Raw genomic sequence first — 21,716 nt, 5'->3', positions numbered from 1 at the left:
CAGTGTATCTGTTCTCAAGGACAGTGTGGAAATAGCTGACCTGGCTTTAAAGAGAGTTGAGAAGCCAAATTAGTCCATACAAAGCTCATTGTTACTGAATACCAGGCTGCTCCTGTGACCAAGTTAACTTTGTTTAGAGGTAACACTTCGTTTGGGGATCTGGCTATTATACTTGAGTCAGAGCCCTATCAGAGAAAAAAAGGTCTTCACAGTACAACAAGGAACATGAAATCCATTTTATGGGACTCACTTGAAGTAATCAGTAATTAAATCTGCTCCTAACCCAGTAATTTATCCTTCAGATCACATACTCTTAGCCAGTAAGATCTTTCCAATACTTCATTAAAACAAAACCAACCACCCCTTCCCTAACGTCTCATTAAGAAACAAAGCTCCCCACAGAGATCACTTGGCTGGCTGACACAAATCAGTAGAAATAAAGCACAACAAGTGATTTTCAAATTCAGGTCTGAATGCCAGCCGCAGAAGGTGTTGTTCTGCTTTGTCCTTTCTTTGTGTCCCTCCCCCCTTAAACAAAGCAGCACTGTTCTTTATCCCCACCCCAGACTCCAAGGCAGTCTGGAAAACGGCAATGCCATCACAGCATGCAGATGGTTTTCTCCAAAGAGAGGTGGCTGAAGGTAGTGAGCACTGTTCTGCTCCTGGAAGAGGAAACACTTTCCTTCAAGTGAAATAACCTGTTTCCAAGACTCAGCCCCATCAGCCCACCCTCTCAAGCCCAACTAGGATTTCTAAGCCACCTTTCTGCTATGCTGCTGTTGATGACCAGATGCTGGTCATCCATGAACAAAAAGGTGCATTGTTTTTCCTACAGACCCTTATATCTGTCAGCATCTTTGACTTACTTTCAAGCAAATATGCAGACCTTCCAGAAAAAATATCTAAATTCAGCAATCGAGCTGTGTATCAAGCATTTCTTTGATGCATTACTATGCTTTTTTTTTTTCTTAATGCATTTCTTTTCCCCTTCAATCAACAGGTACATACACTTTTAAAATGTGAAAGTAACTGCTGGATTACATCAGACATACTTGTATCATAGGTAAAATGAAGTAATATACCACAAAACCCCCAAAGAACTCACTGTGCCTTTAACATTCAGAAGCCTTGCTATGCTGTCCTCTCAAAGCTGCTTAATTGATGAGTAGCATTTCCCCATGTTTACCCTTCAGATGGCAAAGATCAACTGCATTAGGAAGGCAGCACAGAACGGATTCTCCACTTCAGCTGTGCTAACAGCCACAAACCACTTGATGTTTGCCCCTAGCTTTGTTCTGACTTGACTGTCAGTGGATGTCATAAATTCAAACTTGCATCCTGATGATGTCTCACATTCTTGAAAGTTTGCACAGTGCCTTCCACTCCATTAATAAAATCTGGCCCTCAGCTCACCGGCTTCTGTACCCTTGGGTGCTGTAGAAAAGACATCACAGACATCATGCATACAGACATCATTATATTAAAAAAGGGTTCACTTATGTGAGAAATGAGAAATACTGAAAAGACATGAACCAGGAAGTTGCTAACATACACAAGGGGCCAAGCTGCTTTGGTTTCCCAGTGGAAGAGGAGGGTGGTTTGTTTTTTTGTTTTTATTTAACTGTTTTAACATGGAGGCAGTCAGAAGCACTTGGTAAGCATTTTACCACTTGCAAGTCAGCCATTTTTGACCCTTCAAATTTAGATTAAAATTCTCTTCTACACTGTTAAACACACGCGGTACTTATCCTGGCCCACCTATTATCTTGCGCCTTCATTTAAGAGGTTTGCTGGGGTGGGTATTACACTGGCTTCTGCCACACATGCAGAGTCACTACAGAACACCTTCACTAGATGTAGTTCAGCTCACAGAAAGAGTTGTTGAGCTCCCAAGATTTCTCTTATGTCATCTTTCATTGTCCTCCTAAGTCCCACCTCATCATACAGACAGAAGACTTTTTGCAGCTGCAAAATGACCTGAAGACCCAAAAGAATGGGCCTCTATTTGGGCTTGCACCATCAGAGGATGACATTTGTATGTCTTTTATGTGCTTTAACAGAAGTACATGCCCACACCCTGATTATGAACCTGCTTCCACTTAAGAAATACTCAAATATTTTCCCACCACCTTCCAGGATCCTCCTACAAAACACTGGATACTCGATAAAGGAAAGCATTCCCTACACACAACAAATTTTTCAATCATTCTTAACTATTTATTTTCCCCAGATAGCTAGTTTTAGAAGGATGTAAGTTGCAAAGGAAGAGGCTGCTTAGAAGCATTCAAGGAGCAACAGTAATGAGCCCTCTAAAATAGAATCCAATGAGCAACTGGAATCCCTCCTTTGTAGGCTGTTGCCCTTCTCTTGTATAAGCAAAGACCAGCAAGAAAAACAGAAGTATGATAAACTACTAATGGCACAGGGCTGCTTATGTAGCACAGCAGATATGCCCCTGTCAGCCAATTCTGGTCAGAAGAAAAAAAGTAACCTTTCTCTCTTGGGTTAACATACAAGGACAGTTCTTTAATTAGAACAATAATGGGTTATATATCAGGTTTTTTCCTAGTCTGGTAAACTTCCTGCTGAAAATCAGATACCTATAAAAAGTAAAATCCCTCGCAGCCGGAGCATGCCCTGGTTGATTACTCTGCAAAACTTCAGAGTTCTAAAAAGTAGAAGGGGAGGAAAACATGGTGGGAGGAACGGGGGGAGAGGAGACATGGGGGGAAACTTGGGAAAAAGGAAAAAACCCACAAAAATGCTGCCACTTAAGATTTCCCCCCCCCCCCCGAAAATGATACACAGAAACATACTAAGCAAGCACACAGCAATTTTTCCATTCAAGGAACTATCTTCTCCGTCATTTCTCTTCTCATTTCTTCAAAGGGGACAAAGATTTTAGGTAGCCTAATCCAGCGGGAAAAAGATGTGTATTGGTGCATATTTCCAACCAGGTTCCCCATAGAAAACAAGCTTAAGCAACCACAGCATGTAAGCACATCTATTTTCTTGTAATAAGTTTTGAGCTGTGGGGTCTATTTCAACCGAACTGACCATGTCAAGTGTCACAGATGGCAAGTTCTACCTGCTTAACAGAAAACAGACACCCTCACACCCTCCCAGTGTCCTCAACAAGTATTAGACTAGGGAGCACTCCTAGTCTTTATTAGTCATCGAGTTCCTCAAGGTTGAGACAAAACCCCAAAGAAATTCAGACCACTTCTCAAAAGAGGCCAATGCCACCTTTCACCATACATGCATGACTTCTTAGAAACACCCGAATGCTTCCCACTGGGGCCCATCTGTTTTGTCATAAAATCAGAGTAATCAGGAATTTGGCCAAGAAAACTTGAGTGTAGGAACTCCATTTTATTCCTGCACAACCTTGTTTTCAGCTGATGGTACTGGGAGAAGGATTTCAGATGGAAACAGCTGGAACAAACAGATTGAAGGCAGATGGTCCACGAGATTCCCAGTTTCTTAACAGAGTTAAAGTTGTTAATAAATGAGTAGGGATAGCTGGGTTTCCCAGCTGGATTTCTGGGGTGAGCACTCATCATGTGCTCACGTTCCAAGGGCAATCATCTAAGAAACAGAAAAGACTGTCTGGGGTGCGTGTGTTTCCTTTTTCTGAGGATGGGGAAGTTAGGTCGTTAATCATCCTTTGCTACGTACCCATCAATAAAAGGAAATTGGGTATAACATACCATACCATAGACATTCATATTTGTCAGGTCAAGCTGCATAACCTGGATTCTTGTACTGATATGTGCTTCCCATAAGCTGTAACCTGATGCAAATTGTTTGCATCATACCAAAGTGGACTTCATTTAGCACAGTACACAAAAATCAGTTCCTGTTTCTACGTTATCTGAAAACATCTAAAGGAAGAATTCAACTGCCTTAACAATACTGTCTAGTCACCATAATTTTTATACTGTTTCTCAAAAAGCAGACATACCCAAATCCTCTGAACTCGCTGTTTGTTAAAACCCTAGCTGTTTACTTACTTTGCCTGTTGACAACTGTAGTACTGAAAATCTTCTGTCTTCACTTTAAAGGTCCTTCATATAGGTGTACTGTCAACACAGCTAGTCAGTTTGCCTCTGCTTCTATGTACACAGAATTAATTTTCCTTCTTCAAACTACACTGCTCTGAAAAATGCACAATTTTTCAACTGTGCTGGTATGCTGGAGGGAATAAAAATCATAGTATTACTGTGACAAGTGAAAAAGGCTTTCTTCCTTTAAGTCATACTACTACTAGCTAGAATACCATTACACAAGCAAGACTGTGACTCTTTCAGTTTTGGAACACCAGAACACTGTGGGCTACTATTCTTAAGAGTGAAAACCTTGGATAACCACAGGCCTCTGAACTTATTTCCACCACTGCAGCGCAGAATACTGTCAAATCGGTACTCTTACACCCTTCCTGACAGCACAGGTCACAAGCTTCAGTTCTGGTACGGACTGCTGGGACACAAACACTGCTCACACCCTCAAAAAGTCCCCAGTGCAGCCTGATGGCAGTTATTCATCATCCAAGGTTCCCACACCACATAAAATAAAGATTCCCTTGCAGAACAGTTTTGACTGTTTACAATACCACTAAAACACCGAGTTACTTAAAATCCAGTATCCTGCCTCCCACCTCAAAGTGCCTGTTTTAAGCAGAGTAGATTACATCACTGCCATAGCATCCAAGTGTAAACACACCCCAAAAAATGCCATACAAGTCTCAATGCCCAGGTATGCTAAAAAATAAGGAGGAAAGGAAAATACCCTCTTCCTTTCACCACAGTGTGCAAACTCTCCAGAAAGGAACCCACAGTTCCGCAGGTTTTTTTGAATTGACACTTAAGAACAGGACACTGACAATTTAAAATGTGCACAGCCCTTTTGTTGCAAATTTCTTAAGAAGGGCAGCAACCACAATGAAAGACAAGGGCAAGAAAAACAGTCACAAGGACACAAAAATACCCACACCCGCTGATCAATGTACTTTAGGTGTATCTTTTATTTACAGAGTGGAGATGCCTAATCAGAACTGGGTAATTCAGCTTTTTTGTAAAAGTATATAAATATATACATGAAACTCTATGAAGTAAACATTAACAACTGTGATACAGTAAACATTCGCTACTATCCTTAAGCTAACAGGCATCTATTAAAGCTTAAATGCTGATTTCAAGATGCCCTCTATAAAATAGCTGTAACTATAGTAAAAGGGCAAAATTCTGTGCCATAAACAAGCTTTTAAAAGAGACTAGTAAAATGTCTTTATTTGTAATAAAGTTTGCCAGGATAAAAACACTGCTTCATCCCTCCCACTCCCTACCCCATAAGAAACAAATATCCCAAAAGCTGCAGAACTGCAGGAAGTACAAGATTACTTTTTTCTTATTATTTACTTCTTTTTTAATTAAAATATTTTTATTTCAGTATTTTATCACATATTAAGGAAACTGCAGAAAATGCAGCTTTATTAAATATTATTTACTGTTATAAAAAAATTTCACATGTATGTCCACGGGGCTGAAGAGATTATTGGTATTGTATGAGCTATCCCTTTTCCTTATAACCATATACCTTATTTGGAATGATGGAGAGACTTTATAGAAAAGACATTTGACAGCAACTGACGAAAGGGACTGGAAAACTATTGGCAGAACAAAGAAAACATGTGAGAGCCTCTAGACCTCCTTGCTTCCTTATTTTAAAAGCACTTCTGCTTCAGCATTTTATTTGTCTCTTTGTTGTTCCTCATGTTGGAGATGATTCAGGACATAAAGGACAACTTGATAGCAGAAAATGTACTGATCCTGCAAAGGAAAGGAAATCACATCACATGTGAAAAATGCTTGCACCACATAAGTAATTCATTATCATCTGCACTTCACAGGTGCACAGCACTTGATTTCAATACTATTTCTACAGTTAAATAAGAAAGACCCCACAAAACAAAAAACCCACAGTGGAGAAAAATGCAACCTCAATTTAAATACAGGCACTCTCCTGCCACTAAACATACATTTATATGGGACATTTATCCTCGTCTTTCACATCAAAAGCACCTCAGAGTAAGTACTTTATATAAGTAAAAATGAAGACATCAAGTGAATTTAAAGGTCTTGCATTAATGTCAACCAATATACAACTCTGGTGACAGTGCAAAGCCTTACCTTAATCTCAGCAATACAGGTATGTAGGCTAATACATGTTTTAGGGTGTGAGGTGTGGCTAGTAAGTTTTGTAATTTGGGTTTAGATTTTTTTGTATTTTGAGGGCTTTTTGTTGTTGTTAAACTACTATTTGACCATTCCTTCACATTCAAAGAAAAAAGTGCAGATTTTAACAAGACCTTCTGATGTCCCTCCCTGAAGTAGTTAGCTTTAGATCCAGATTATTCCTAAACCTTTCGGTTGAGTATCTCTTCAAAAGAGATTTCAAGACATCTCCAGCAGTATCAGTGATTCATAGCAGCTACAGTTAGGCCTTCTCTTCAGTTCATAATGCATTTTTTAGCCAAAAAACCTCAGCCGATTTCCTCTATAACACATTTTTGAAGATGAAAACCCTGTGTTTTTTTTCCTAAAAACACAGATAAAACCAGCACAGCATGTTATAAATCGCATGCATTTGTAACTGTTAAATGCATCCTGCTACTCACTGATATGCATCTGATTTAATTCTCACAACACAAACGTTCCATTAGAGGGCACAAAGACAATCATCATCGTGAGCTTCACAGAAAGCTTCCGGGCACATCAGAGTTAGCATTCCAATGCCTTTCCTTTAGCATCTATCTGGGGAAGCCAGACTCACCTCTGTCTGAACCATCCCATGTCTCTGCAGACGCATCGTGCGTACCAGGTCTGAGATGTCGAACTACCAAAACAAACAGTAAGTTAAACATTCAAAAAAGACATAAAGGAAACATCCCCACCATCAGACCAATGAATCCAGCTAGGTACGTTAACATCCAGTACTGAAACAACAATTCACTACAGCCTGTGTATGTCTGGTAAATAATCCAGCATGTGCTGTCTCTGGGCAATATGGATGTGGCCCTCCTAAATGCGACACCCTCCTTCACCTGTTTTCTTTCTCTGTGCTCTGGCTGTTTTGCTTACTCTTACTGGGAGCTGAGTGTGCAGAGGATAGAGCCTCTTTGTCCAATCTAACAAAGCACTTTATTCCCTGAAGTCTATAAAATTCTAGACATTTAGCAGATGCTTAGAAACTCCACTGAGCTAATCATGACATAGCTCAACTCTACAAAAATAAGGAAGCTAGCACCCTCCTGTGGATCACCCCAGAAAGCATAATCCCTGGTTGTGCTGGGAAAGCTAAGAATCACAGAATCACTTAGGTTGGAAAAGATCTTTGAAATCATGAAGTCCAACTGTTAACCCGGGACTGCCAAGTCCATCACTAAACTATGTCCCTAAGCACCGCATCGACACGTCTTTTAAATACCTCCAAGGAAGGTGATCCCACTAACCTCCCTGGGCAGCCTGTTCCAATGCTTGACCACCCTTGTAGTGAATAAATTTTTCCCAATATCCAATCTAAACCTTCCCTAGTGCAACTTGAGGCTATTTCCACTTGTCTTGTCACGAGTTATTTGGGAGAAGAGACCGACCCCCACCTGCCTACAGCCTCCTGTCAGGCAGTTGCAGAAAGTGATAAGGTCCTCCCCAAGCCTCCTTGTTTCCAGGCTAAACACCCCGGCTCCCTCAGCCGCCCCTCACAACACTTGTGCCCCAGCCCCTTCCCCAGCCCCGCTGCCCGTCTCTGGACACGCTCCAGCCCCTCAGTGTCCCTCCTGCAGCGAGGGGCCCAAACCTGAACACAGGATTCCAGGTGCAGCCTCACCAGCCAAGCACAGCCAGGCTCCCCAGGAGAGTGATGTGGGAGATGGTGTCAAAGGCTTTACTAAGGTCCAGGTAGACATCCACAGCCTTTCCATCATCCGCTAGGTGGGTCACCTTGTTGTACAAGATCAGGTTTGTCAAGCAGGACCTGCCTTTCATATACCCCTGCTGGCTGGGCCTGATCCCTGAGTTGTCCTGCATGTGCTGCGTGACGGCACTCAAGATGATCTGCTCCGTAACCTTTCCCGGCACCAAGGTCAGGCTGACCAGCCTGTAGTTCCCCAGATCCTCCTTCCATCACACTGGCTAACCTCCAGTCAACTGGAATCTCCCCAGTGAGCCAGGACTGTTGATAAATAATGGAGAGCAGCTTGGCGAGATTCTCTGCCAGCGCCCTCCGTACCCTCGGGAGGATCCCATCCAGCTCTGTAGATTTGTGTGTGTCCAATTGGAGCAGCAGGTCATGGACACCAGTTTCCTCCCGGACTGTCAGGGGGCGGGGGGGGGGGGGGGGACGGAACGGACACGACAGCACCCTGAGGGTAACTGATCTGGCTATTAAAGACTGAGGCAAGGAAGACATTAAGTATCTCAGCCTTTTCCTCACCCTCTATGGCAATGCTCCCCACAATATCCAATGAAAGATACAGATTATCCTTGGCCCTCCTTTTGTTGCTAACGTGTATCTGAAAACATTTTTTGTTATCTTTTATAGTAGTGGCCAACTTAAGTTCCAGCTGGGCTTTTACCTCTCTAATTTTCTCTTGGCATAACCACACAACATCCTTATAGTCCTCCAGAGTTGCCTGCCCCTTCTTCCAAAGGCGGTAAAATTCAGTTCCCCCCCCCCGCCCCCCGAGTCCCAGCCATAGCTCTGTTCAGCCAAGCCAATGTTCTCTGCCACTGGCTCATGTTTTGGCACGTGGGCACAGCCAGCTCCTGCGCCTGTAAGACTGCCATCTTGAAGGCTGCCCAGCCTGCCTGGACCCCTGGGCCCTTCAGGACTGCCTGCCAAGGGGCTCTGTCCACCGGGATCCTAAACAGGCCAAAGCCGGCCCTCTGGAAGTCCAAGGCAACGGTTCTGCTGACCCCCCCCTCCTTATTTCTCCAAGAATCAAAAACTACCATCTCACGATGGCTGTGCCCAGCACAGCCTCCAACCACCACACCACCCACCCGCCCTTCTCTGCTCAGGAACAGCAGCTCCAGCGGGGCATCTCCCCAGGCTGGCTCCCTGACCGGCTGTGCCAGGAGTTATCATCCACACACTCCAGGAACCTCCCAGACTCTTTCCTCCCCGCTGTGTTGCATTTCCAGTGGACATCCAGTAGGCTGTAAAGCTACTTTACATACCCTCATCTCCAGCTGAGATGTTTGTACACAGAGTTTTTGATTCAGTTGCCTGAACATACTTGGGTTGGCTTCTGGCTGCCCTCCAATAGTGCCTGGATCTCTGACGGACTAAATGGCACAACTCTCAGCCCTAATAGCATTTAACACGGTAGTTCCACTGAGTACATCCAGCCAGGTAAGGCAGGCATTTTAACTTCTCCTTCAGTTGCTTGAGTTATCATGGCAACACACCATTGTTCCCAAGCCATACGACAGAAGACTGCTATGGTAGAAGATGCCATTGCAACATACCCTAGCACATCTGAAGTGGCACCTAACAATGTTAGATTGCTGAGGTGTCAGACAGGATACTTTTTACAAGATTCCCTAGGCTAACCCAAGAACCAGCAGATGTTAGAGCTTCTCACCCTCCCTCCCCCCTCCCCAGGATCATCAACAAAGGAACATTTCACAGGTACTGCCGTTTTACACCCTGATTTATGTTACATTAGGACAGGGGTCCTCAAACTGTTTAACCAGGGGGCCGGCATGCGGATGAAGCGGCAGGCAGTCATCTGCGGCTGCTTGGTTTCCCCCCCAACCCCCGGCGGGGGGTTCTGTAAATACCGGGGGCCGGATTGAGGACCCTGGGGGGCTTGAGGACCCCTGCATTAGGACATGGACAGCATGCTACTCTCAAAAGCATGGCATATTCTTTACACAATTGTATAGATCCAATGAAACACATTTCCTGCAAGTCAAAAGCACAGCTCAGCCCATCATCCTCTTGGGTACTCACATCAAGGTCTCTGCTGATCAACCCTAAAATAACGTCTATACAAATAAGGGTCCCTGATCGTCCAATGCCTGCACTGCAGTGAGTTATGATAGGTCCCGATTTGTGGACATGACGCATGTAGGAAATAAAAGTAAGCAGGTCATCTGGTTGAGAAGGGGTGTCATGGTCAGGCCAGGCGATGAAGTTCAGATGGGAAATGTGCCGCACTTCACCTGTCTGAGGTTTAAAGACAACAACAAAATGTAACACATGGGAAGCGTAAAAAGACAAAAGTTAAGCTCCCAAAGGCAAACAGTCTCAGAAGAGAGGGATTTGCCCAATTAAGGTGTTCTGTAATTCAATAAAACAAGAGAAACTATGAGCTAAACTGAAAATAACTAGCAAATAATTGACTAGTACAAGGTTCACTGTGCGTCTAGACTGAACTGATCGCACAGGGCAATGAACCAGCCAGACTGAATTAGTAGTGAATTTCATATTCCTATGTATGTTTCTGTGGCCAAAGGCACCTAGGCAGCCAAAATTTAGTCTTGTTAGCATAACGAAATCATCTCCTGGCCCAACTGCGCTCTCCTATAAAGGTCACAGGGTAGCACAAGATGCAGTGAGGAGGAGTTTCCTAGTAATTATCACTGGGCAAGGAGGAGAAGGCCCGCATTATCTCTTGATACAGACACTGTGACTGAAAGAAGGCAAGCCAGAAGTATGGGGATAAAAATGCCAACACTCAGAAAAAGAATTCTCAGCATGCAGAATTAGATTAACTTACCTGAATCTCTTCTAGCTCCAGCACTCTAATGATAAAGCCCTTCAGTTGCTGGAGTCTTACAAGAGCAAGCCGTAGTCTATCATTTATCATGGTGGTTTTATTGAGTACATCTGGCCAGTAACGCTGGCATTTTATCTTTTCTCCTTCAACTTCCTGAGTCATCATGGCAATCACAGTACAATTTTGCTCCCAAACCATCTGCCAGAAATCTGCTACGGTAGTAGGGAGAGGTCCTTGACATGCAATGTACACGAACTCCTCATTCCCCACTGGCATGCGAATGAAGCTGGCATTGATGTATCCACCTTCAATCCCAAGAGGTACTCTAGTGGTATCATCTGCAATCCCCACAGAACAAAAATACTTCCATGTTATGTGTGCACATAATTAGACCTTCACACAATAGAGATGCTGAGCCTTACAGGCTCAGATAGCGAACAGGATTTTGTTACAGGAAATCTACCGACAATAATATACATGTCTGTTTTTCCAATTTTACATGGGTAAAATTGACAAATATTTTCTGGCTCCATACGTATACATCATTTAAGACACAGGATCTGCTGAAACAACTGAAGAATCTGTGAACATCCACTGCTACCTAATACAGTAGTCTATTGTTCACTGATCTTAAACCCCTTTATAAATGCTTGCTTTAAATGTGTAGAAAATGAGTAGTAGATATGATTTTTCTCTACTCAGCAGAACTAGTATTGGGAAATCAAACCATCCCACTCCTGATCCAATTCATCTGACCATACAGGTGGTGACAAAATATCAACTGTGAACTTCAGATTAGTTAGGACTTACAAGGCAGTATGTTTTTGTATCTATTCTTTTTCCTATTCTCCTTTGCTTGTCCAATCAAACACTGATCCAAAGGTTTTAAGTCCTGAAGGTTCTGTAAAGAAGCAGTTACATGGGCATTAGAAAGCGCTGAACGGTAAGAGTGTTAAGAGCAGTTATGTAACCAAGATTTCAACAGACAGAACCATTAAAAAAAATCCTAATGTGGATATGCAAAATAATTCGGTCACAGGAAGGAATCTAATTTCACATAGCTAAGAAAACGGAACAAAGTAAAAAAACCCTATTATCCAGTGAATATTTTATCTCATTCTCCCAAAGAAGAGATCTGTAAAACGTTTGACTTAAGATTTCGGAAAGGCTGTTTTCACACTTAGCAGCTAGATTTCACAGCCTTTGTTTACCTTGTCTATGCCTGTTAACGTCTATTCATTTGAAGAAAGAATGATGTAAACACTTCTGAATTGAATTCCTGGTTCAAACTAACCTCATCTCTCAGCAGCTAGTGGGGGGAAGGGAGAGAAGTCTTTGGTAAAAGAAGTCTTTAAAACCCTTTAGAGCTGCAAATTAAAGAGCTGTGGTATTTAAAGCAGTGATGAACCAGCCATTCTATTTCTAAGTGTTTCATGCTAGAAAAAAGGTCTTTGAAGGACAAATAGTTACTCACTTCAATCTCTTTAGAAGGGACTCCCTGTTCCAGCAATCCACGCAACATCCTGATCACTGACTTCAATTTGGCTCCTGAGTATTTGCCTCCAGGGAGCACATCCACTGTAGGGAGTGCAGAGATCTCTTCATTTGTCACTGAAGGGATACCTAGCAGAAGAACAAGACCGATTGATATAAATAAATAGCTAAAACTAGTGAAACAAACTCTAGTGCAATCTTGGATTTCCTTGTTGCTGTCCACCACTGTATTACCTTGTTTTCCCTAGAATGTGTCCATACACCAGAGAGAATACACAAATGACCTCACAGTTTGACAGGTAAAACCAAATTAACTAACAAAACCAGTATGATGCAAAATCAGCTTTGATGAATCCAGGAACCAAAGGGAGTATTTTCCTGAACTTCCAATACATTCACTGAAAGAAACTTCAAATACATTTAAAATTTAAGTTCTTCACACAATAACCTACAAATCTGATGAATGTACACAGGGATGAATTCAGAATTCTCCACTTGAAACATCACAGTCTGTGACTTCATTTTTAACACACTCAACATGTCTTCCAAGTGGTATTCACAAAATGTGTTAAAGCAATCTTTTTTTCAGGCCTTCTATCAGGCCTTCAGTGTTTCTCTGAAGCACATCAAAATTAATAAACCAAGAATCTCTCTGGTATCACAATTAAAAGTGTCTTAGACGTAGTCTAAAAGTTTACCCAGACTATCTTTTTTTTCTGTTAATGAACGCAGAGAAAAAGCTACTGTATATGAATTTCAGGAACTCACAATTCTAATGCTATCTCAAAAAGAAAAGTCTAGATTCTGCCAAACCCATCACACTGAGCAGTGTTCCAGTCTGCCACTCTAAGCAGCAGTGGAAAAATGAGAGTCAAGACAAAGAAAAAATATTGCCTAATTTGAGCATGGAATAGCTGGTATGTGAAGCACATAATATATCAAACTGATCACGGACAAACACCTATACTGTTACAGCTTTTGTCAGACTGATACTATGGAAGAAAGCATTTCAGCTAGTTTCAATTCTGCTACATCTACCTGCACAACATTGCCAATACTTCTTCCTATTAACTCTCACACGCTTACTACACAAAGCTGTGAAGAGCCTTTCCAGTGGGTTGCTGAGCTGCTACATTTCCCGTTATACCTGTCATTACACCCTCAAAACACATCCAGGGCCTTTTAAAACTAACACCTGACATTTTGTCTATGTAATATGATCCTCAGTTTTCCACTGATTATTTATTAAAGTTCTTGCCTTTATTTACACACTCCTGGCTGACTGATTCAATTGGCAGTTCATCACTTCCCCACGTGATCTCATCTTCATCTGCTTGGCTCAATGGAGGTTGTTGAGGAGATCTATAAGAGGACAAGGTATGGAAGTAAGAAATAACACCTAGAAATAACCAACAGATTGGCAACTTACTAAAAAATTGCCAGAAAGTAATTTATAGCTACGATATTTCTGAACTGGATTTATACCAGTAACCTCAAAAAACCCATGAATTTTTTTCCTTTTTTTACATCCCCAGTGAGGATTTGTAAAAGATAACAGTGGAAAAAGAGCCAGAAATACATTGATCTAGTAATAACTATCACTGCAACTACTTTCAAAGGCTAAGCAGTCAGATAACATCCAATACCATATTTGTAACATTCACATAATTCACTACCTATACACTAGAATATCTATTTTCAATTGCAAGTTTTTAGCTTTGTTGAAGATGGTGATATATGTATCAAGTATTTTAGGCTGCTTGTGCCAAATCTCAACCATAAACTCGCCAGAAAATTAATCAAAACAGAGGAAGAAGTATATACACTTTGACTGAAGTGTCACTTAGACTAAGGACTAAAATTATTTCACAAAGAAAAACAATCTTGGGATTTCCAGAATTCAGGGTGGCTCAAAGAGACAACTAGTAACTTGGGCAGGTGTATCCTTAGTTTTCCATGTCAAAAAAAAATAAGCCCCAAGCACCCAAATGGAACAGATGGACCAGTGGAACTATCCGGTTTAGTTTCTGTGCTCTAAACCCAGAAGAAGTAATACTAATGAAGCCTGTAAAGATTCAAACTGAAGACAGCATTGTTCGAATGTTTTCCTCACATGCAAGTACCAAATTTTTAGTACAATGCAAATTAAGGTACTTGGATGTATTTGAACAACAGCCCAGTTACTTGTTATATCTACATATCAAAGGAACAAATAAATCTAGAGCATAGTAAGCCACATAAAGCGGACCAGTATTCAGGCAAATTATAACCTTTTAAATAACAAGAATAGACAGAGAGCAATTAAACAGGGCACTGCACAGATATTTCATTGGGTTTATTTTGGTTTGGGGGTGGGTTTTGTTGTTGATATTGTTCTACTCTCATTATAACACATCCCTTTTGAAAGTTTCAGACTTCACAGGTTTGCTTTCAAGCCACACTAGAAAATAAATCTTACCTTTCTGGCAAAGCTTTTACTTCACAATAGTCTTCACAACCATTTACATGTGTTGGCTAGTAGAAGAAATATTTCAAAACACATTAAAGGACATAGTTATAACACTCATGCACGGTAAATTTTAAGCAATTAACAATTACATGGACTATTTCTGAAGGGTATTAAGTTCAAAGAAGCACATAATGAAAGACCTTCCTCTTTTAGACATCTCATTAACCCAAAATAACAGACAAGAACACTGAGCACTTGGAAAGAGGCTCTACTGTTACAAAGCCAAAAAACTATTTAAAATCATTCCTGACTCACAGTAAGTACAGCCATCTATATTTTCTCCAGCTGATTTTTTTTTTTTTTGTTTATAATACTTTAAAACACTTTATGAGGTAAGTTCGGTAATGAAAATGTCTGCCTCCTGTCTAACCACCATTCCTATACAGGACAGAACAGGGCTTTACCTCTAAATGACAGGTACTCCTACATATGCCTTCCTCAACAAATGATGAAGAATCAGCAGAGAAGGCAGCATTTTGATCCTCCTTTCAAGAAGAAGCTCTACAAAACCATTTATACTTAACAGGCCAGCTTGCAAGTTTCCACTGCCATACTCTGAGAAATTTACTTGTGGATCTCCTAGAGCACACTGACACTGAGCCAGATGCCCGACTTGACTCTTGGCTCTACTAACGGGACAGAAAGCTACAACAGCTAGGATGCGCTGGATAGACAAGAGTTCTCCTGATCTGAAATAGGAGACAAAACCCAGGCATCTAGTGACTGATATAAAACAGGACATGCAATAATGTACGGTAAACCACATACAAAAATTATTCAAGTTAATGAACATAACCTCGCAAAAAGCAGGAGGAAAGGAAACCTCAAATTTACATTTTGGACACAGCACTGCTTCCCTTCTTTGAGCAGGAATCAAGGATATGTTTTAGATTAAATGCCTCAAATAACATTAAGAAAGGTAGTTCATTATCACTCTTTTTGGAAAAAAAAGTAAAAAGAAAAAAGGTGTTGGGCTTTATATAAGAAATAGTGTAAAGTAACTAAGCTTTGTTCTCTAATATAGTTAATGTATGATAGAATAATGATACGGTATTTTAAAAAAAATAAATGTACACCATTTACAGCTACCACGGACAAAGGTGTTTTCATTTAAAAGACATGCAAAGTTATTTCCACAAGTTTTATGGCCATAAGAAAAATGATAAATTCAAAGACCATCTGAGAAAGCAAAATCAGCAGACTGCCAGCTTCTTGCCATCCCACCTCTGAAAAATCTTCAGGCAAAGATGACCCATCACAGTCTGTGTCTTCAGACTTATCTTCTGTCAGCTTTCCATTCACCTCTGCTGGAACAGGAAAATCAGGAGATACAGTATAAAAATCACCAAAATACACCCAGGAGTCACCTTCTCACAGATGGAAATTCTGTTACACCTGCCTTGCACTACACAGGGAATACAGGTGCCAGAATAACTAAGAAATATCTTTTAAGTCCCTTTGCTACCAGTGTGCTGGCAAAGAGGTCTTAATGTATAGGATAATCAGACTTCAGGCTTCTTTCTTTTTTAACTGGAACAGCTGTCATTATATGTGAGGTTGTTTGCATACCTAACTATCTGTGCCACAACATAATGGATGGACAGGCTAGTACTAGTAAGTTATTAGATTCCCATGTCGACAGTGTTTCTGCAATTCAGTTACGTTTAGACCAGCAGTAGGTCTAAACCAGGATTCTACCTGCTCTTTGTATTAAGATGTGCCAGACAAAATCTGACTTGTATCTGTCTCCCACAGTAGTTCCCTGCTGCCCTATCTTATGGATTCAGTGCAAAGTAGGCCAGATCCTAGCTACAAAAACTGAAAGTAGTGGAGCTCCAGTGATATTCCTCAGCTGAGGTCCTGGCATAGCCAGACCCTCAGTTCCCTGACTTCTAACATAATGACCAGTGACAATAACCCAATGAACCTGAAGAACAGCAGAAGAGCTGAAATAATTATAATTTTGAAAGGTATCTCACGAGTTCTAGAAGGAACCTCTACAAGAGTAGCAAGCATCTTGCTGCACTTTTGGAGCACATATACATAGTGCGACACCACAAAGGAACTACAAATTCTACTCTACGCTAAATTTCAGTTAATAACTGGAGCTCAGGTGAAGGAATGAAGGCAAAGAAGGGTGTACAGATAGAACCAGCCTTTGAAAAAAAACAGTCCTTCTAAAAAAGACAAAGCAGGTTGGCAAATTGTTCGGTTTTGAGAGATCTCAACACATTTCCAAGTTGTGCAATCTGCAATCAATGAAATGCTGAAATGCTTCAGCATTTCAACCCAACTGCAGCTGCAGAACCAGGTACCTAAACAACATGAATTCCACTCAAGAGACAATTCCAGAATGGGATTCATTTTCCTAGATTACATAAAGCAAAATCCAGATTTATCAAACCAGAACCTGACTTATTAAATCGCATCTGATGTTTGCTAGGATCAGCAACTATTTGTGCCATCAGAACCATGTGTTCTACCTGTGAAACTTTTGAGTTCACACATCAGTGTCAACTCTCCTTGCCAAATCAACTGCTTACTTGGCACCTGATTTCAAGAAATATTTTGCTGTTAATAATATGCTTTTTAAATGGCTCACGCTACCTGGCAGGTGATCTTCTAATGCAGCCTTCTTGAGATGTAGAAGGCTCTGAGCCTCTGAAGTTGCATTATTACGATTTAAGAGGTTCTGGGCTTCTTCATCTACAACATCCAACAGATACTGGACAACTTCATTGTGATCATCCTCGTCATAATACTCATCATCTGGAACCTCTGTTTCTAAAGAGAAATGTATAAAATGACTTAGTATAAAATGACAAGTTTTCCCAAAATAGGATGTTTTTTGGGAAAAAATCAAAGGGGCAGACACCATGGCATTATTTCTAGCTGTTCTCATGGCTTTCCTTCATTTCTCTCTAACACAGAATCCTACTTCCAAAAATCTACCTCCAACATCAACTAATTCCTCTAAAGCTGAGCACAGGCCTTGGAGATGATCTTCTGAAACTGACTGCCACCCTAGTGTTGACTTATTTCAGCCTACTCAACAATGCCTCGATTCTCTTGTATGCTAAAGACAATATTGCTGTCCCCCATCTCACCTCCTCTTACCTGACTTGTCACTGTGTTTAGAAAAATCTGACATCTGATTGGTAAAGCCAAGGGAAGGTACATCTCCAGATCCTGAGAGACTCATTATTCCTTTTGTGTGATGGATATTGTTTTCTGTGTTTGCCTGAGAAGGTCCCAGGACACCATTGCCATTTAACTAAGAAAACCAAGAACAGTACAAATTAACTCTTACATAAGAGTCTGGCAGTTTGTTGAAGCATCAAGCAACCCTTAAAAAGTTCACTGCTCCACTTAACAACAAATAAGAAATGCTATTCACATATTCTCATCTGAGACAGCTGGGTGATGGGTGGGCAGTTTTTAGGTGTTAGAAGTTTCATACAAAAAAAGCAAATAAAAAAAATTAAAGCAAGTAAGAAAAAAACCACATGATGATGAAGAAGAAACTACTACAAGAGAACACATAATAGTATTTCACATTATTCTAAACATATGCAGGCTTCAATTCTTTTGGTCCCACAATACATCATTTCCCAGAAAAAACAAAGGGGGGAAAAAAGAAAGAAAACCATCTAGTAAATGTAACATGCAAGTATCTGCAGAAACTGAACAGAATGGAGTTTTCTGGATCATAACCTTGCATCCTTCTCATAAGACCATTCGTCTTTTGATGAAGCAGTCCCAAAGAAAGAGAAGATCAATTAAAAAAATCGTGCGTATTTCTTACAATGACTGCTTATTCATGTCAACTGGTAATAGTGAGTTTGTATAGCTTCATTAATGGATTGTTTATTTATTTAAAAAATGTGTGTGAAGTAGATCCTTTTCTCTGGTTAATGATAATAGGCACAACTGAGGAATATTTACCTTGGGCCCATAAGCATCAGCTTCTGTTTTATCAGAGGGATCCCCACAGGAACAGCCTAAATAAAAATGGGGGGAAAAAAATAACTTCACAGCAACTTTTTCACAGAAATTAAATTAGCTCCCTTCAATTATTTTCGTAACAGAAACAAAATATTCAGTAACATGTTACAAAATAACTAACATTTCTGCCTGCCTGGTTATTGGGCATTGCCAAACTTATGTCTGATGGACTATATTCCATAAAGGGTTTTTGAATATTGTGTTCAATGGGATCAGAAAGCATGAATGCTAATACAGGTAACCAACTCTGAACAAAGAGAAACGTGTTGATAAATAGCTTAACAACATACAGTGGTAATGCACCCTTGGGAAACAGGGCACGATTCCCTTTTCCTTTGAAATGTACAAAATACAACCCCACAATCACCCATCACTATCTTACCCACCACACACCCCTTGACCCCAAATATCATCTGACATCTGGGTCCTTGTTCAAACATAGCCTTCTCTTCTTGGTAAAGAAAGAGCGATACCATGCTATCAGAGACCACTGCCTATCCTAGACATTCCATTGCTAGTACAGTAAACAAGACAAAGTGGAACCACTAGATGGTATCTACCTAACTACCAGTTAAATCCTGGATTTTCATATATGTCACACTTTAACAAACAAACAAACTTGTACATGAAATAACTGAAGGCCAACAGTAACCTTTATATCTTGTTGTGAACCTATGTGTGACAAGTCATCTACAGGAAGGGAGTTTTAAGTAGGGTTTTCCAAGATTTGGTTACAAGGCTTGCTCCTAATGAGTATCTTGACTAAATCTTTTGACACAGAACATGTTATACTTGGAAAATATGTGAGCAACAATAAACTGTAGGAGTTGCAACAATTTCATAAGGCAAGATCGATACTTGAAGTTAACTAGATACATTAAAGGAAGCATGAAAAACAAGACTATAAAGAATTAAGACAAATGCAAAGTGCAACATCTCAAATAAAAAGCAAATGCTTAAGATGGTAAGTAACTGCGTAAAGCAGTTGCTCTGCACAGAAGCAGATGTAGGTGGTAAAGGGTCTTCAAGTCTGAGTGAACAAGGAACTATTTAGGAAAAGGAAGGTGATCTCACTTGGGATGTACTAACAGAAATGCTGTCTACACAACTCTGGAAAGAATTCTTCCTGTCTGCTTGGCACTGGTGAACCTCACTCAATGCCATGTGCATGACCAGAAGCATCACACTTAAAGAGGAAAATGGCAAGAGGTAAACAAACTGGAGGGGAGCAATAAAATCAATTTAGGCTCCTTTAGTCTTGAAAAAGAGAAGATGAAAAGGAGACATAAAGACCTTTCAAATGTAACAAATCAGTACTTTTATGCCTGGTCACAAGAAACAACAGTAACATTATTGTTGTTGTTATTATTAACAATTATGATGATGATAATAAATTGATTTTTTTTTAAACTTGGAAGACTCAGGCTTGATATTAGAGAGAATTTCTAAAATACAAGAGAAATGGAATCATAAGCTATTGCTGAATCTCTTTTCATAAGAGCTTCTAAAAGCAAGATCAAGCAAACACCTCCTGCAGCTGATCACAGTAAATGGAGTTGTAGTGTAGCCACCAGACCAGGATGGTATCTTAAGGCCCATATCAGTTCCTTCATTTTTGTAAATACGTGCATTTCATTTGCAGTAAGTAAGCAAGCAAATCTTACCATTAGCTTTCATTGGCCATGGATTTGAGCTATCAGGGCTTTTGGATTTTGGAAGCACCGCATGACCATCTCTATGAAAGGAAATGTTTACAAAAACTTTTATTTAAAAAATAAGTAAATCATAGTAATCACCAGATATTGACGTAAATATGTACTATCAGTAAAAACGCTAGTCATGCTTTCTATCACAACAGTTTTGGAATACTTAAAATATTCAATGTGAGAGATTAAGCACTGATAGCTGGGTTAGTTCCAACTTCAAGGAGCACCTAATAGCTGGTTAGAGCTGGAACTTCCCTCTAGATTCTGACAAAATGATTCAACCTTGCAGCCTCAGGACTTTGCAACTCCTTCCCCTTCTGGGATAAAACAGAGTGGGAACAAGAAAGGGAGAGAGGAAGCAAAGAACAGCAGGCATGGCTGGAAGACTTAAAAAATGAAGTAAATGTTTCCGTCCCAGGTAAATTTAAAAACAGAGTAACATGGAGAGTTTCAGACTGCTGTATTGCTCTAACAGAAGCAGCAGGCATCAGTGAAAATACAGCAGTGCACTAGGATCTGCGCCGTAGGGTTTTGACATTCACCAGTGTGCTGGGACATCCAAGTGACAGTAGAACTATTTAAGCGTGAAACATTTCATCTCCTTTTTGTGATTACAGAACCCTCAGTTGCAGTTTTAAGGAGTAATTGCATTTAAATAATCTGCATCATACTTTGAAAATGGTACTTTGAACACCTGCACTTCCTAGCTGGACAGTTTCCTCCAAGAAACACAAAGCACCACTAGTACTAAGTACCCTTCTGCTCCACCGAAGCACAAACCTGTGACTACACAGACCCTTTTTGTGGCGTCAATCCTCAATAACACGCCACCTAGTACACCTCTGACTTAGCTGTCATGCCAGGAACATGTTTCACCCACATACTCATGCAATCATGCAAGAAAAACAAAAGGTACAGGGAAGCATTTGCTTCCAAAACACACCTGGTTGCTTTGAGCACCACTTTTGGAAGGTATGTTTCCAGCATTCTTTTGGCTTCTTTCAGAGTCATTCCCTGTGTGCTTACTCCATTAATGTAATGGATAATATCTAGTGCACGGAGACTCTCCTCTCTGGCAGCAACCGATCTGGGGAGGATGTCACTAATATACACAACTTGGTAAATGCTGTCATGACCTCCTGATAACAACAAACCTTTGCAGGAAAAAAGGAAGGGGGTGGGGGATAAAAGTCAAGTTCTTTCTGCATAACTGAAGGGG

The 21,716-nt window shown here is 40.7% G+C and overlaps 1 protein-coding gene across 6 annotated transcripts in view; it reads right to left on the bottom strand.

The window, feature by feature from the left end:
- Positions 1-4,999: 4,999 nt before the first annotated feature.
- Positions 5,000-21,716, bottom strand: part of PTPN13 (protein tyrosine phosphatase non-receptor type 13) — a 126,459-nt gene continuing 109,742 nt past the window's right edge. For 5 of the 6 annotated variants that reach the window (XM_056359694.1, XM_056359685.1, XM_056359679.1 and 2 more), the window contains 14 exons: positions 21,441-21,651; positions 20,456-20,526; positions 18,732-18,787; positions 17,904-18,060; positions 17,394-17,570; positions 16,011-16,093; positions 14,736-14,791; positions 13,536-13,639; positions 12,258-12,406; positions 11,594-11,684; positions 10,784-11,121; positions 10,015-10,230; positions 6,832-6,894; positions 5,000-5,828 (listed from right to left, as the gene is read on the bottom strand). In XM_056359694.1, the coding sequence (XP_056215669.1) occupies positions 5,748-5,828; positions 6,832-6,894; positions 10,015-10,230; positions 10,784-11,121; positions 11,594-11,684; positions 12,258-12,406; positions 13,536-13,639; positions 14,736-14,791; positions 16,011-16,093; positions 17,394-17,570; positions 17,904-18,060; positions 18,732-18,787; positions 20,456-20,526; positions 21,441-21,651 (1,853 nt within the window). In that variant the 3' untranslated portion in view covers positions 5,000-5,747. The remainder of the gene's footprint in view (positions 5,829-6,831; positions 6,895-10,014; positions 10,231-10,783; positions 11,122-11,593; positions 11,685-12,257; positions 12,407-13,535; positions 13,640-14,735; positions 14,792-16,010; positions 16,094-17,393; positions 17,571-17,903; positions 18,061-18,731; positions 18,788-20,455; positions 20,527-21,440; positions 21,652-21,716) is intronic. The other variant, XM_056359703.1, reaches the window with a different exon arrangement.

This window comes from Falco biarmicus, chromosome 1, assembly GCF_023638135.1.
Source record: "Falco biarmicus isolate bFalBia1 chromosome 1, bFalBia1.pri, whole genome shotgun sequence".
Classification (NCBI taxonomy): domain Eukaryota; kingdom Metazoa; phylum Chordata; class Aves; order Falconiformes; family Falconidae; genus Falco; species Falco biarmicus.
This window is presented reverse-complemented; position numbering and strand designations above follow the sequence as displayed.